Source organism: Macadamia integrifolia, chromosome 2, assembly GCF_013358625.1.
Source record: "Macadamia integrifolia cultivar HAES 741 chromosome 2, SCU_Mint_v3, whole genome shotgun sequence".
In the NCBI taxonomy this organism is placed as follows: Eukaryota; Viridiplantae; Streptophyta; class Magnoliopsida; order Proteales; family Proteaceae; genus Macadamia; species Macadamia integrifolia.
The window spans coordinates 5,296,696-5,314,801 of NC_056558.1; the positions used below are offsets into that span (position 1 = coordinate 5,296,696).

The 18,106-nt window shown below is 37.7% G+C and overlaps 1 protein-coding gene across 1 annotated transcript in view; it reads left to right on the top strand.

Annotated features, from left to right (window-relative positions):
* Positions 1–2,343: 2,343 nt before the first annotated feature.
* LOC122088870 (E3 ubiquitin-protein ligase RKP-like) overlaps positions 2,344–18,106 on the top strand; it is a 21,360-nt gene continuing 5,597 nt past the window's right edge. Inside the window, 6 exon segments of the mRNA XM_042658230.1 lie at positions 2,344–2,593; positions 2,801–4,478; positions 9,018–9,851; positions 13,959–14,119; positions 16,129–16,267; positions 16,770–16,853. Of these exon segments, the coding sequence (XP_042514164.1) occupies positions 2,979–4,478; positions 9,018–9,851; positions 13,959–14,119; positions 16,129–16,267; positions 16,770–16,853 (2,718 nt within the window). The 5' untranslated portion in view covers positions 2,344–2,593; positions 2,801–2,978.

The following is an 18,106-nucleotide window of genomic DNA, read 5'->3' on the forward strand; positions in this document are numbered from 1 at the left end:
ACCCTAGGGGGAAATGAATATTCCATTTATTCAACCAAATTTTTTCCCACTGATAGTATCTGTCCAGAAAATTTGAGGCCCATCAGGTCTCACATGACAGGTTTTTGTGCCACCTTGATAAGCTTATCAAGGCGTGCTGTTTGGAATGTTTGCCCTATATAATTATGCACCTGAAATATATTGTATTATTTAAAGAAAATTATTATTTTTACTTAGAGCTAAGAGGAATCAACCAATTAAGTCAAATCAGGTTTTAGAAAAGTTCAATACTACATTTTTTTTTTGGTAATTAATACTACATGTACTATAGATGAAAGAATGGTAGGCCCAGGTCTGGCCCTAGAGCAGGCTTGGCCTAGACCGAGGACTTACCGGAAACCTTTAGGTCCAATGTTAAACCTAAACAGGCCCTACCCAACTTGCCAAATTACCACCAACTAGTCTTGGGACATTTTGGCATGTTGGGCATAGCCTAGCATACTATTGAGAGATTTTTTTATCATTTAATTATAGAAATTTGTTTCTAAAACTTTTTGAATTGTATTTTTTCCCGTTGTAGGCTCTTGATTTTTATTTTTTTTTTGGTGGGGGTGGGGTGATCAACCCTTTTTCTTCTTCTCTCCCTCCAAGAAATTGTTATTAAAAAAAGAAAAAAACGAAGAAAGATACCGAAAAAATGTAAACTTATCAAAACCTCTAAATCAGAAATGAGATTTTACATCTATTTTTCATGCCAATAGATTTACTTTTGAAACAACAACTTATTCACACGTCTAATTGCTTCATAACTCTTGATAAATTTCTGCTTGATCTGTAGTCAAAATATTAGTTGTCAGATTATTGGGATATAGGAGAAGAAAAGCCGGATCCTATCGGGTATGGCTTGCATCTAGGTCTAACATGTGATTTTTTTGGATAGGCAACCACAACCATTGGATCCGTTAGGGATAAGTGTTGCACACCCAGGTAGCTATGGAGAGGAGCCAAATCCCAACTTTTACATTGTACCCAAGAAGGAATAAGGAGAACAGGAGGAGAGCAGGGTCGAGAAGAGGAGAGATGTAAATGAAGATTGGGAGGATTGGGATCTTCTCCAATGACTCTCCCTCCAACTTCCAACGAGACAAGGCATGCATGCCAACCACTTGGACATTGTGCCCCAATGTTGGATTGCATACCTTTGTCTGATTGGAGGAGGAGGAGTTGTTGGAGAGGATCCAAATCTGAAAAAGATTGGGTTGTGATATGGGATCCAAATCCTCTCCAACAACCCTCCCAATGATCTTGTTCCTCCTCATTTCTTGTCCAATTCTCTCTATCGCGACTTTTTTATATATTTTTTTTAAATCTAATAGTTGTTGAAGTTTTTGGAATTCAGATTTTTTTTTTCAATCTCTCTACCGTGACACTTTTACATTTTTTTAATTCTATCAGTTGTTGAAGTTTTTTGAAATCAGATTTTTTTTTAATGACTAAGAAGATTCATTATGAAAGAGGAAAAGAGGGAGGCCATATCACAATGCTAGACAGAAGGTTGAGGCCCAACACCTGAACAAGGATGCGTCAATGAATCTAATTCAAACCCATTTTAACCCCCTTAAATACCTTAAAACTTTCATAATCTTTGGATTTTGAAAATGTATAAGTATGGCATGCACAAAGAGAATCGAACATGAATTGAATGGTTAAAAATTGGAGAGGAATTGAATCTTTCTCATTGCAACTTTCATCTAATCAGATACAAGTAAGCAACCCAACACCTTGAGGCATGTAGCCCTCAACATGAATCGAACATGTTGTCTGTGCCTGTGCCAATACCTATCTGTATCTGATTGAAGGGAAAGTCATTGGAGAGGAGCTGGATCCTTCTCCCCACAACTTCCATCTAATCAAACCCAAGCAAGCAACTCAACACATTGATGGCTAATGTGTTATGTTTGCATCTGATGGAAGGAGAAGTCATTAGAGAGGATCCAGACCGTAGAAATAAGAGGGATTTTTTTTTTTTTTTTTTTAATAAAGAGTAAGCCTAATCATTTATCTACCAAAAAAAGACAAAAACCTAATCATTCGAATGTACGGAGACTGATTCCATGTATACTCCAGTTCTTAAGTGAGTTAGAGAAATCCCAGTGATCGAAAGGCGTGCGCATCTCCAGGAAAACGAGTAATCTCGGGCCGTGTGATGTGAGACAATATTGATCAACGATCCAAAATGAGGGTAGTTGTTTCAATAAACGAATGACATCACGTGAAAGTTGGGACACGTAATCAATCATATTGTTGACATGACCTTAGCACGTGTGTCGGAGAACAACTCAGCTAGGGCTCCAGTCAGCGTGGAAGAGCTGGCTTTTCTGCTTGTGTGGTTCGTTGAATTCCCGAGTTTTGGCTATTAACCAGAAAGCAACTTCTTCATTTGCGTCCTCTCTCTTCTTCTTCCTTCCATCTGTGTTAGTTTTTCATTTTTCTGTCTCTATTAATGGCTTCTGGTGACTCCGAGTTTCTATCGCCGCCTCCATGGCTGAGAGGGAGCAGAAGATGAAAACTGACTTCGCTCTTATGCGGTGGAATTCTTAGAGCTTGGACACCTGTAAGTTTTTTCAAAATTCTGATTTCCGTAATCTCTATTTTTCTTCTATGATGAACTTTTCGGTTTAAATTTTAATCAGAATTAATAATTTGTTTCGTTTTCATTTCTCTTTTTTTTTCCGCCCTCTTCTTTGTTGGTTGATTTTCTGAAAATTTTGGTCGTGATTTTATTATTCTAATCTATTCCCAATTTTTGGATTGTGTGCAGTGGAGGTTCAGGAATTTTTGTATGTTTTGTTCGAATTTGTGACTTTCTTTCTCGGTTAGTGGATCGGTTTGATCAGATTGAGAGGGAGGAGCATAATTTATTCAGGGGTTTGGAGTCCTATATCTAATTTACATTAATTGTTGATAATTAGGGGAGGGAGCGCTTATCGTCCCCAGCAATGGCAGAAGACATCCGAAGGATTAGTGGACACTTTTCTGGTTTGGCTGTATTGTTAACCAGTGAGGTTCAGAGAGAGAGTCCTCAGAAAAGCTATCTCATTTCATATTTTGATGACATTGGCTTCCAATGTGTAGAACGAACTCTTGAGCATATATTTGACCTTCCTTACAAATCTGTTCGACCATTGCCTACTCCAATTGAACCTAGTCTAATCCATTCTATCTTGAAGAATGATATCTGCAAATTTCCGGTTAACCAGGATGCTGCGCATCACAACAGAGATGGGATATGTATCACTGATAATGGTTGTGGACCCCACAATATTGCAATTGATGATGCTAGTATCTTTGGTGGTGTCAGGTTTATCAAGCAGCATTCGATTATAGAGAGCCATGCAGTGTTCAGTAGTGTGAGGGCAAATGCTTGTGTTTGGAAAGGGAAATGGATGTATGAAATAATTTTGGAAACTTCAGGAATACAGCAGCTTGGGTGGGCAACACTTTCGTGTCCCTTCACGGAACATAAGGGTGTTGGGGATGCTGAAGATTCATATGCTTTTGATGGGAGGAGGGTTAGCAAATGGAATAAGGAGGCTGAAACATATGGTCAGTCATGGGTAGTTGGCGATATCATTGGTTGCTGTATAGATTTGGATCACAATGAGATATCATTTTATAGGAATGGCCTCCCACTTGGAGTTGCATTTGATAAGGTTCGCAAGATGGCTCCTGGACTGGGTTATTATCCAGCCGTTTCTCTTTCTCAGGGTGAGCGTTGCCATTTGAATTTTGGGGCCCACCCTTTTAAATATCCTATCGAGGGGTTCCATCCTCTTCAAAGTCCTCCCACAGTGAGCTTTCTTGCCACCCACCTACTGCAATGTTTGTTGAGGTTGTTGGAATTGCAACAGATGGAGAAATCTGATTCTACTTCTGTTGAGAAACTGGGAAGATTGAAGAGGTTTGCTCCAATCAAAGAACTATTCCACCCGATTGCTCATGCGATCTGTGAGGAATTCTTCGCTGCAGTTGATATGGATTTGGGAAGTGTGGAATATGTTTGTTGGGGTCCACTTGTATCATTCTTTATGGAGGTATTTAAAAAGCAGGTTCCACATGATTATGAGAGCTTAGATGGGGTTATTGATCTCTTTTTAGAATTTTGAGGATCTCGTATGATGTTCCAACATGTCGTTAGTTCTCTCTCTTGCAATTGCAAAATAGCAACCCTAGTTCTGACAGAATGCCCATATTCAGGGTCATACCCTTATCTTGCATTGGTGTGTCATATTCTAAGACGTGAAGAACTTATGGTTCTTTGGTGGGAATCACCGGATTTTGAGTTCTTGTTTGAAGGGTTTCTATCAAGGAAGGGTCTGAACAAGCAAGATCTGCAGTGCTTGATGCCATCTGTTTGGTGGCCTGGATCATCCGAAGATGTGTCCTATGAAGATAGCATGATGTTGACAACTACAACTTTATCTGGAGCGGTCAATAAGGTATGCCCTTGTTTGTGCTGTTATAGTATTAACAATCACTTTTTATCAAGTTCATTCAATTCCAAATGGTGAGAGCCAAATGACAGGCATCGGAAAATTGCAAAGAAAAATATAAGTGGAAGTAGGAAAAAAATTGAAATAACTTTTTTGTGTAGATGAATGAAGAAGGATTAAATTCCTCCTAAATCTATTTCTGGTTTTTTAATATTTGCATTACTGACCTCGTAACCTCTTAAGGTGAAATTGTTTTAGTTAAACTATTCAGAAACTGGAAGAACATTTTGGACCAAGCTCATCAGCTTATTATCTTAGGTCGGAACAAGTTGATAGGATCCCCTTTTTATGTCCCTTTTTGGAGACTTAATTTGCATATGGTTTGCTTCATTTCATACTGAATTTCTTGTGTTAACATGAAGGGAGATTCTTTAATTTTCTGATTTAGTTTGTGCAGTAAAACAAAAGAAGTGTCCTACAAGGAGTTGCCCCAGATAATAAATTCTCCACCCCTGCTTCTTTTTGAGAATAAACTCAAAACAGAATTCTGTAACAAGAATAGGTTGGGAATGAGAAGAACAATAATAAGAGCAGTCAGAGTTATTTAAATGGGCAACCTCCGCCTGGGGCTTAATGAAAGTTACAAGTAGGGGTAGAAACTTAAGATCTATAACCACAAAAGTAGCAAAGAAGAGAAATAACTCTACTACAGCCATAGTTGTCACGGTTTCTACTTTCTAGGGGACCCTAGGCATTGGAAGAGAGAAAAAAAAACCAAAGCGACACCTTGACAACTATGGCTGTTGATTACAATTCACTAACACAATTTGTACATTATGATATGCTTCCAGTGTGCCTTGACATTTTATAGGCTTTCAATGCCATCAAACTTACTAACTCTTCACTTATTAATTCTCTAGTTACATTAGTACTTGCTAAAAATTAGAAAGCAAACATAGAACCCAAACAGAATTATGAAGTCCAATTTTGAATTCAACTTCTAATTTTGAACCTAGGATCAACTTACCATTTTGGTTCCAATTTGTGAATCCCAGATTGACACTGAGTTGGGGGGGAGGGGGGAGTGAACATTGTCTAAAATCTGTCCGAAATAACTGTGATAGTTCTCTCTTTGGTGTCATTTCCTGTAGTTCACTCAGACTTGTGCAGGCCGCTCCACTATTGGCAAAAATAAATACACAGTCGTATTTTCTTCACCATGCAACCACTAAGTGGCCAGGTCTACCAGACAAACACATCCATCTTGCAAGCATTCACAATCCACGCACTCCAATACACAAGCACAACACTGCACAAGATATATAGGGTTTGGTTCATTTCTTACTCCATGGAGCAATACCCTTTTTGGGTTTCATATTTTTCTCAATACTCTACTAGCTTTTTACTATAGTTGGATTCTAGGTGCTATGACACCTACTCCAACCGGAGAAGGTACTTAGGCTAGGGTTTCACCCCCCTTACAATATATATGATAAAAGTATGTGAATACAGGTCCCCCCTTTCAATCAAAGCCTAAGGTTATGCAAAATTTACAACCTAGGTCATACAATGTTGGACTTGAAGTGTAGAGATTACCTTCCCTTTTAATTCTCCTGAATGGCTTCACATTGACCCCCCATCAACAACTGGAATCTTCAACTGTCCCTAGAGTAGGAGATACTTGAATCTTCAAGTACACTGGTAGATGGTCCCTCTTTTTTGTCTTCTTCCTCTTCTTGTACACACGGATGTTCTTGTCTTCAACCCTTCTCACAATATCACAATTTCCCTTTAATGGAGTCTTCAAGAAGCTCCCTTGATGATACGGTGGGGCAAAGCCAATAAAGCCAATATAGAAAGAAATCTGTTCAAAGAGCAAAAGGCGAGAGAGGGATTCGAACCCTAGATAACAGAGTGGTTGAATACACTTCAATGCTTCCCTCTTCTTCTCTTTTCTCCTCTCCTTTTCTTTGAGGGCTTTTTCTTCTTTTTGGTCTTTGAAGAGTTAATAACAAATAGCCGTAAAACTGGCTTAAATAGCCTAACAAAAGACTCAAACCCAAGCTTGGTCCAACCGCCTAGTTTGAACTGGAAGCCAGTTAGGCAGATTGACCTTTCTTCATTTCGGAGTGCATAAATTTTTCTACATAACTCCAATTGGAACGATTCTTGTTTCATCTGAAAGTAGACCTAAAGATCTACAACTTTGCCTGATATAGCCTTACTCTAATTTTGCTTGGAAAATGCTCAAAACTCGACTTGAAATTAGATGAACTGAACCCGTCAAGAGTAACTCAAAAATCCCAACTGGCTTGCTGGTATACAGAACCGGCTCACTTCCAGATACATTCAGCTCGCCAGTTTGAGTTTGGTTGATGCAGTTTCAACGCAATCATACGAATATGGCTATATCTTCCTTGTCCAAACTCTGATTGACCCGACTCTTTTTCTTACATACAAAAGACTCGAAGGGCTACATTTTTCATGAAGACACCATCACCTCAGATGCAGTTCACGGATCCCAAAAATTGGCTTGAACCTGACTGATGTGTAGGACAGTGCCTTTTCTGCTTATTCACTACCTGAAGATTATGCCGTAACTTTCCGTTCCAATTTTGGATCGACATTATTCCAATTGCATTGGACTCAAGACTCGAAACTTTACAATTTCATGTACATGTCTCCTTCCAAATCTGCCATTTCCAAGGTGGACACATCAGTGTGAACCTATGGAACCTCAAAGTGTGTGCATTTTCTTTGGAGAAGAGGAACTTGCATGTATTTTAAAACTTGTACCGAATGAGGAATAAACTATCCTGAGATTTTTCAGCTTATTATTCCTTTGGGTCTAACTTGAAATAGTTCAAGGGCAGTTCAACTTGTGACCTTTCAATCTTTGCGTTGTACTTTCATGTGGGATACCTCTCCCTTATTATGCTCATTTTATACCCTTTCCCCCCACCATTTACATCCAAAAACTATCGAAGAAATTAAAGTGATAGGTAGCAGAAACAGAGTATGGAGTAGAGAATCAGTTTGCATGAAGTTCACCATGCAAGAAGCCAAGAACCAATAATGTATGGGCTATGGTTCTGGTTTGACGGGTGCTTTGCTGCAATGAATAGAAGTGCACTGGCAGCCTTTTTAACTTTCTGTCTCTCTGTCTCTCTCTGTGCAATATATCAAGACTATGTAGTGTTATCAAGAAATCGACTAGATAACCAATTAAGACATACAGTGTATTGCAGCATTTTATATTTCATTTGTACTGGAGGAGATATATCACTTATCAGGTTTTCATTGATGTGTCTGCCTTTGTTATAGCAAAGATAAAGAACGTAGGCTGAAATGTTAAAGGTACATGCATGGCATTTCTTTCCTTCAGAAGAAGATGGCAGTATTGTCTAATATATGCTAGGCTTATTGGAGACAAGAGGAAGAAATTACGCATGGGGCTATGCATGGGAGGCTAAGGGAATCACTTGCCAGCTAATTGATTTTTCGTCGGTTTCAAGTAATGTGATATGCCTCTCTTTTGTTAGATTTTCTGAAAACATGTTAAATTTCACAGAGGCCTCTCAGTTCTCAATTCAAGTAAGCATCATATACGTACCAAATGTCAATCGTTTGAAGCACTTCTTGTGGAAAACCAGATCATGAGAGACAGGTTTGGAGGGTGATCTCCTTCAATGATTGTCTTTCCTCAATATATCTTGATTTCCTTTTCTTTGTGCCCAGAAGAACAATAGGAGCCACTAATATACAACAACAACGACAACAACAACACTGAGCCTTTTCCCAACTAAATGGGTTCGGCTAAATAGGAGCCACTAATATGAAGTTATGAATTTCATGGTGCAAAGAATGGATGAATTTCGGGTGGATGTGTTGACTACCCTTTCACCTGAAAGCTCGAACCTGTTAGGGAAGGGCAGTGTTAATGTATACATCAACACTCTCCTGCACATGTAGGCAAAAATCCCATGGTCTTTGCACGTGGAGCTCACGTGGCAGTTCTTCGCGGGGCACTGAGGAAATTTGCACTTCCCAGGAGTTGAACACTCGACCTCCCTCTTAGGGCAGGGCAGTGTCAATGTCTACATCAGCAGGATGGATCCTTAGTAGGGTGGAGGAAAAATTCCTTCTGAGAGGAGTTGGAACACATGTTCTTTAATCTCTTTGATTCAAAAAACTTATGCGAATTAGATAATCCAGTATTGTTTTACTATCAACAACTAAATGAGATTGAAAGAAGCAACCAATGATTGTTTATTCAAGATTCCATGCAGCAAGGAGGCCTTGAGCCCTTTACTCTGACAACACTACTTGAGGCTTGAGTTGACGTGCTTAAGCCTCTTGTTTTTGTGATCAGGGAGATTTCTCCTCCCTCCTCCCCCCCTCATCACCCCAAAAAAACTTACTTGATGGATTCGCTTCTTAACCCATTGGAGATTGTGCTGTCTGAAGTATTTACGTTCTTGTTGCACGTTCTTTTTTTTTTTTCCCCCCCTCAGTGATGCTTACTGATACCAGACTGATTTGCAGATTGAGGAGATGCATCGGAAGCTTTGTTGCTTGGTAATACAGTTCACACCTCCAATGACACCTCCACAGTTACCTGGATCAGTTTTCATGACATTTTTACATAATGTATTATTGAAGAATAGAGGTGCTGATCGCAACCTTCCACCTCCTGGAGTTTCTAGCAATTCTGTTGTTGTTTCTATGTACACGGTGATCCTCCATTTTCTATCTGAAGGGTTTGCAGAGGGAGATATCTATAGATGGATAAAGGGCACTGGAACAAAAGTTGGAGGTGATGTAGGTTTTCTTCATAGGGGAGGACAGCGAAGCTTCCCTTTAGGTCTTTTCCTTAAAAATGATCCTCATCGTAATGACATTTCTCGGCTTGGGGGATTATTCAATCACCTGTCAACATCACACCCCGTAAGTGATGGAGAATCTGAGGTAATTCAGTGGGAGGAAGGTTCTATGGATGATGAAGAAACAAAAATCACACACTCCTCAAGGCAAAAGCCATGTTGCTGTTCAAGTTCTGATTTTGATTTTACGAGGACCACAAAGGATCCAATTCAGCTCAGGTCCAAAGGATCACAGGCTTATTACAGCCCTATTCCAGAAAGATCTGTTCATGTTGGTGCAGAGTGCAGTGCTGGAAGTTTGAATGATGATATGATGGATAAACCCAGTTCAAGTAACCAATCAGAACCTGAATTTTCATATCGACCATTGCAACATCATCTGAGAAATGTACCAACGAGGAAAAATCATTTGTCTTCAGCAACACTAAGAGAAGAGGAACTTTTAGATGCTATGGTGCTATTATATCAGATAGGTCTTGCTCCTAATTTTAAACAGGTGAGGGAAGTCCAGTGCTACTAGTTTCACAAATACATATGGAATGTTAGTTTTTCTTTTAATTGTATTTGTTCTTTAATTTCTTTGAAGTATAATGATTTTTTGTATCCTAAATGATCATATTCTGTTTATTACTTCTGCTGAGAAGAACAAGCTAGCTGCCTTGATTTTGAACATCAAGCCTGTTGTGTGAACCGGTTCAAATCATCCTGCTACTCAACTAACCAATTCTGTGTATTTATTTGTGGTTGGATGTGTACCATCTGGTTGTTCTTTATAGTTAGAGGAACAAACCCACCCCCCAACCCCCATTTTAATTGCTGCTGTTAACCGCTGACTAGACAAACTAAACGGCACTAAATCTTTAACTGACCCTGCCCACCACCCATGAAAAGAAAGACTACATAGGCCCTCCTCAGCCCTGGCCTGGTTCAAATACCATTCTTTTTCATTTATCCTACCCCTTTCACTGCCTCCCAGGGGACTTATTTTTCCCATTTTTCTATTGCATGCAATTGCTTCCGTTTCTTTTGTTCCTATTCTTCTTTCTCAGAAAAGGGAACTCTACACAAAAAAAAAAAAAAAAAAAAAAAAAAAAATAAAAATAAAAAGAGATTACTTTGTTCCTGATAATCATTTCTTTAATAAAATTGACCTCAAACTTAAATGATGTTACTTTGGTTGGAACTTTCCTCTTTGGGCTTTGTGAAAACTGAACTCGCTATGGCTTATCGTGACGCTTTGGTTTTTGGCTACATGATTCATGCTCTGCCATCCCAGTATATTTAAGACCACATCTTCTGTTTACTCACAAATACTTATGTCTTTGCTCTCCACTCTAACACAGGTACCGTTCCATGATTCAGCCTTCCTCTGCTTTTATTTTCTTTAACTGCACCATGTCATTCCCCACTGGTGCATTATTGGTCCTTATCATCGTTGATTCGGCAAGGTTTTCTAACACTGTACTGGATCATTACCTGTTGATAGGTTCGTGACATACCTTTACCATTAGGGGTGGCGTGGGGTGCTGGACTGCTTAACCCATCCTCATTTTTGGCAGTTATCTTAATATTCCTTTTTCTTGCTTTTTATCCATTTCACATCGACTTATATTCTACACTCAAACTTATGTTTGTGTAATTTCTTTATTTCCTAACATCGAGGCCCATTGGTGGTCTCATAGCTGTATTATAGAATATGCCCGGTAGTTTATTAGTTTTAATGAGAGACTAATTACACAACACTCCAGATTGCAGAAGCTCCTCTCCACTTTGTTCACCGTGCTCGAGTCTATGGGAAAAATCCTCTTCAATTTACTTATGATTGAACCAAATAACTGAAATTGTTCCCTTTGATGTATCTTCACTTCTTCATTTATTTTCCTCTTCTTACTGAAATTGCTACCTATTTTTCCTGTTGTGTTTGTCTGACTAAGCCAAAAGTATTAGTCTGATCTTCCTTGAATTTTTTTTTTTTTTTTTTTTTTTTTTTTTTTTTTTTAAACTGTCATTTCTCCATGGTTATTAATTGGCCTTTGGAAGTTCTTTACTCTTGTCAACTAAAACCGTTATATTCTACAAACATATACTATGAGACTTATCCTCTATATGTCTATTAAACTCTTCTGTGACTAATACAAAGAGGTAGGTTCAATTTGGACCAAAGTATTGATTAATTGTGATTGGATGCTTGCTTGTTTTTTCACATATAGTTGTAACTTATAGCTTCATGAGACATTGTTGTTAATATCGCTCCACATATTGGGACACTTTCTATCTCTAAGACCACCGGATGATCTACGTAAAGCCTAGGTACACTACTAATTTTTTTTCTCTAACTGAGCAACGCTAGTGAAGATGTTTCTTCTCTCTAGACTTCTCCATAAATCACCTATATAATAGCTTTACATAATGATCTTCCTGTTTTTTTATTATTTCCCTTTGTTTGTCAGTTCTCAAAGAGGATGGAATCCCAAATCTGTTGGAAGGATCTGGACTTGGAGGTGCATCTTCTGAGTAACTCCATCTTCTGAGGTTGCGTTCCAACCAGATGTGATAGATAACGGCTCCAAATGCAAGTTTGCCCGCCGTATCTTGTTGTGACATGGTGGGCAAACTTGCATTTGGATCTGCTATCTACCACATTTGGTTGGAACACAACCTCAAAAGATGGACCTTTAAGTCCACATCTTCTGAGTAATTCCATCTTCTTGGTTTCACTTTTACAGGCCCATGCCTCCCCCTGTAAAGGTAGAGCTTTGTAAGTTGTATTGTTTGTTCATCTCCCCCTTTCTTGGGGAGTCACTGTATTTCTCTTCATTTGGTAATGAATTTTTTATTTACCTTAAAAAAAAAAAATGCTTAGATTGTTCTATGAGGGGCACAGTTCCAATATTTGGAGTTCCAGCTTTTCTCTCACTCTCACATTCTTTTTTATTTAATTCTCTCCATACTAAGATACCACAATCATACCAAATACCTTTTTTCATGACAAATTCTGACAGAGGAAAGTTTGAAATTCTTAAATAGCCTCTTTCCATTCCTCGATTGTACTTCTCTATTCTCTCTCTCTCAACTGTACCATACTATTCTCATTGCAAGCATTCCTAATGTCCTGTACAAAGATTTGAAAACCAACACATTTTGTTCCCTTCTTTTTGACTATATGAGGAAACCGTTATTATTATTATTTTTTTTTTGATATTATAAGATTAAAATATTTTCAAAATGGCAAACTCACTTTAACTTATTAATTAATTACATGTGAATATTTGATGTCCTTAACATGTAGTTGTTAACTTGTATTGGGATTTTCGGGGAAATTGGAAAAAACTGTTGAATACAGAACCTGATAATAGGTAAAATATATATATATATATATATATATACTGTCATAGTTAAAACTTTTTGAAGGACCTAACTATCCTAAGTCCCAACTTTTATTTAATTCCAAATGTACCTTCTTCCTCTTATCCACAATCGGCCTCAACATCCAAATGATTTTGGCAGGGTTTGTTACTGTTCCCAGATCATCGAATGTCAAAGGCACTGGGGCATCAGTAGCGCCCCAAAATGTTATAATATGATGAAGCTCTTAGATGATTTTTGGAGACTCTTGCCTTTGCCAACTGAAAAAACATTGTTCTGGTTATTTATGAAGAAACCCCCTGGGGGGGGGGGATTGATCTTGTCCATGGATGCGCCACTGAATTTGATCTGAAAATTTTGATTTGCTCGGGTTTGGCTCACTGTAGATCCTCATGAGAGCCAATGACAAAAAAAACTTTGGCAATGACTTTCTTCCTGCATTATCCTATAGGTATGGCAATGGGGCTGTTTAAAGTTGATACCCACCCTGGCTTTGTCCCTAATGGTTTGAGTATTTGTATGACCTTAATCAGGTGAGGGTCAGGTATGCTATTTGATAAATAAAAACCTATGGTACTAGTTGAAAAGTGTGTGAGAGGGATTTGGAATTGAAGGGCTTTTAGTGTTTTTTTTTGGCAGTTTTTAATCAAAGCTTCCATTTTCTAAAAAACAGACCGACACTATGTTTCTGGCCTTCTGACCTGTTTTTCTGTCTTGGACAGAATAAACAGGCATCCATCTGACCAGTCAATGTTTTAATGCAGGGTCTGCACCAATTAAAATTCAGGATGGGCTGCTTACCAGATAGCCCTTTCAGACAATGCTCTTTCAAATATTCTCATGTCATTCATAATTTTGTTTTTTCAGTATTCAATGATGTATTCTTTTCCTGCAAATAATGCTTGAACTTTTGTCTCTCTTCATGTAATCACTATTCTAAATAATGAACATGCATTGTTCATTAAAAACAAAGCAATGAATTATTTGATCTGATAATGCTTGTTCAGAGATCAGCAATTATTCTACATTCTATGTGAAGGGCTTATACATTTTATCTGTACCATATGGCTTGGTCTTCTATACCTTTTCAGTGTAAGCACATTACCTAAAAAAAACCAGTAATGCATTAGAAAAATCTATAACTTGGTTTTGGTTACCTCTTGCTATGAATGTCATATTACTCTTAATGAATTTATAATGCATTAGAAAGAATTGAAATCCATTGTTTTCAATGCAGGCATCGTACTATATGTCTCATCAGTCACAGACAATATCTCTTCTGGAGGAAACCGACAAACAAATAAAAGAAAAAGTTTGTAATGAACAATTAAAGCGTTTGAAGGAGGCTCGGAATGTTTATCGAGAAGAATTAATTGATTGTGTTAGACAATGTGCATGGTAAGAATAACAACAGCAAAGCTCCTATTTAGTTAACCACATGTATATGTCTCTTTGGAGAGGTCCAATTACTGCCACGTTTTACTCACCACATGTATATTTCCAATATTGTACTTGCTTTAGTTATTGTTGCCTATATATTTGCCAAACATTGAATAAACTAACCAGTTTATGCTTTTCTTATTGCAATTTTATGTATTTTGCCTACACTGATGATTAGGTGCCCATTTTGGTGGGGTGCTTGTCTTTTTTTTTTCTTTTCTATGGTTCTCATTTACTTGGTGTTTTTAACTTTTCTCCATGTCAAGGTGAGTTGCAGTAGATCTTGTTATATATATATATATATATATATTGGGTGGAAAATCTAAAACTAAACATTTGATGGTTGCCCATGGAGCTGATGCCCTTCCTCACTTTAGGGTTGTAGTACTTAGCCTTTGAGATTTAGGTTTTGCAAGATGATTCCTTCATCAACAATGGATGACTCAGAAGACTGGGAAGGGTCCTGTGAAGATTATGTGTTTGTTTGAAGCTTATGCTACTGAGACCTGGCTTCACATTTCATACTACGGATGCCAAGGTCCCCTGCAGTTGAGCTGGCAGGCTTATTTTCTTAACTTGGCGTAGACTTCATTTTCATTCTTGGGTCTTCCCTCCCATGTAATTGTCCCAGTACCATATTTGGTGCCCTTTGCCCTGGTCCCAATTTCCTGATTTTGATGTATTACTTATAATAGATCTTTCTTATTTTAATGAATGAAGAAAACTAAACATAATGGTACCTAGTTACATTTGTTTTCGTGACTACTTGCCACATGGCAGAATTGGATGGATGTGAATAGGTCCATCTGACAAGAGACCTCCACATGTACTGGTCAAATTGTACAGGAAGTGGTTAAAAATCGAGTTTAAAGTTGAAAAAAATTATTGCAGAAACTCCACTAGATACCTTTACATGAAATGGCATTCTCATGATTTTTTGAAGTTCTGCACTCACTTCTTATTCACTAACCCTACTATTTTGTGGCTGAAACTTGACCTGGAAGATGGTGTGGGCCGTGGGGTTCTCTAGAATATGGACTGACTCCATCCATCCAAGTCTACGTTGTCATCTTTATGACCTTCCAAATACCTATGTTACTAATAAAGAATCATCTTGAGAAGTTACTGCTCTCCGTGTCATTTTATGTCTTCCTCAAATACCTTTACCTTTTTCCTGCTATATTCAATGGGGAAAGGAGGGTGATCTATAATAGCTTAAGAAGAGGATAGTTTGGCCTTTCAATCCCATAATGTTGCCAATTGCAATTCAGTTCCAAACTCTTATGCCGCAGAAGGAAGCCGTCGGTAGTGTTTGTGTGATTTTTTTTTTTGCAGTTTCTTGGCATGGGTTTAATCTTTCCATGCTATGATGTGACACTGAGGTTTGACAGTAAGATGGTAGTCACATCATTTCCTTTTATTTATTGTGCTTGCATCTTTTTTGTTTTCTTGAACTCTCTCCTCCTTGCCCACTACCCTGGTATATCCAGCTATTTGGCATAGCAGCCATATGTTAAAGAAATCATGAATCTCTGTTAAGAGATTGCCTTGTTTTAGTATTATGTTAATGCCAATTTTTGTCCCCTTTCACTTGTTATGTGTTTGGTTGATAATCTTAGAAATTGTATCTGTTCTGGTTGCTACGAGTTTAGATTATTCCATGCCTGGTGGTTAAATTTGTTTCTTTTGTATGGACTCATACAAGATGGATTTGTGAGATATGATTCCCGTGAATCTGTATATGACCTTCAATAGTTGGAATGGAGGTTGCCTTTCTCTTCATATGTTTAGATGTTAAGAAGGATATTTTACAAATCCAATTGTCACTCATATGCCTTGGGTGCTCTGTTTTTAAATCAACTCTTTCATGCATTTGGAAAAGCTTAATGCAAATAAGACTGAGGACAGATCGAGTTTTGTTGATCCTATGTTACTTTTTTGTTTATTTAATTTTCTTTCTGCTTTAGGTATCACATATCTCTGTCTTCTCAGTGGAAGCAAAGAGGAATGTATGCGACATGCAAGTGGATTGTTGAATTGCTCTTGGTCCTTAGCAAGATGGATTCGCTGTTCATTTATATTCCAGAGTTTTATCTTGAAGCACTGGTATGAGAATGCTTTCTTCATCTTATGCACTATAGATAACTGGGCTATGATTTGGTGCTTGTGGTTCATTTCCTGACTTCAAATATTATACATAATAAATCATTGCTTGTGACATGGTTCATTTCCAGTCTCACATTTGGTCCTACTTTTTACAAACTGTTACACAAAATATTTCTTACGTTATTCACTTTTCCCCCTTTGTGTCTTCCTGCCCATGACTTTCTTGTTTTAGCATTATAGAACTTTTGGTTTAATGACCTAAATTGTCCTAAAAACTGAAAGGGGGGGGGGTGCTTTTAAAAGCAAGTTCATTTTGAGGGAAGCATTAGTATAGAGTGATGTATGTACGTATCACATATATATGTTTATATTCAAAGTGTGATATTTGTATGTGACTTTGACTTTCGATTAGCTTACAACTATAAATGCTTATGCTTTGAGCTGCTTTGGTTTGATGTTTTGTACATGTGCTTTTATTAATTGATTTTATATACTATTGCAGGTCGATTGCTTCCATGCATTGCGCCGGAGTAATCCTCCATTCATTCCTTCTGCAGTTTTTCTCAAACATGGACTTACTTCTTTTGTATGTCTCATCCTTGAAAAAATTTTATGCCTTTCAGCTTATACATTTTGATGTTTGGCATGATTTCTAATAATTTATGTTGTGATGGGATGATTTCCTGTTGGCATTTAGCACTAGATGATGCCTTGACTGATATTCCTGATCCATCTCTTGTGGATACAAATTCCAGTCATTTTGTGCTTGCGATTGGAAATTTAGAATATTTACCACCATAGTTTTTAAGGCGATAAGGCGACGGAGGCGTTTGAGGGTCTTTCGGAGCGCCTTAGCGATAAGACGGGCATAAAGCGTCGCCTTATTGACTAAAGCGTGCCTGTGTAATTTTTTTATAAAACCAATCTATTTGGCTCACATCCTAGTTGAATCCTATTACTCATACGTTAAATAAATATTAAAGGTTCATATTCATACCAATGTAAGATATTCATTAAGAAAAAAAATCAATAAAGTGAATAAACTAAGTTCATCAATCATCAATCATCAATCATATTAACATAAAATATAAATACATAATTATGAAACAAAATTATAAATATAAAGAAAAGAAGACATAAAAAATACAAGTATTTATTATACTTACCTCTATGATGTCAAAATGAGTGCCTAAGCCCTAATGTCATCCACTATATTTCTACTCCTGTCAAAGAAGCATGAGCTCACCGCTGCCGGAGCAAAATGGTCGCTTGGATCAGTGGCTTTTCCTTGTTCCTTGATTCCTTGATTCCTTCTCAAAGCCCTTTCTTAAAACCCTTGACAAAATCCAAAACCTGTTTGTGAATCGTGTTTTTGTTTTGTTTGTTTTGGTTATTTTTGGTGGAGTAAAGCTGATCCCATACATCTCAAGTGTTAACAAAACCATACACCTACCAATAAAAAATCTACATTTGGAATCTTCATCAAGTAAGTTTAAAATGTGTTTAAAAAAAAAAAAAAACTCCATAAGGCGCTACTTCACATAAGGCGGAGCACTGCCTTACCATATCTAGACCGCATCAGCGCCAAGGCGCTGCTAAGGCGTCGCCTTACCAGCACCTTAAAAACTATGTTTACCACAGACACGTCATCCTTCTAGAAATTGTTTGCCTTTCAGTTTATGCTTGCTAGTTTTTAATTTTAATTGTGTCACTGTGGATAGTATGGATAAACAGAACTTCTATTTAATTATTCAGACGCACCAAGTAGTTATGAAATTGCATTGATAGCCTCTACTCGCGGCCTAGCCCATCTGAGAGCTAAATTCGCCTCAATTGTTT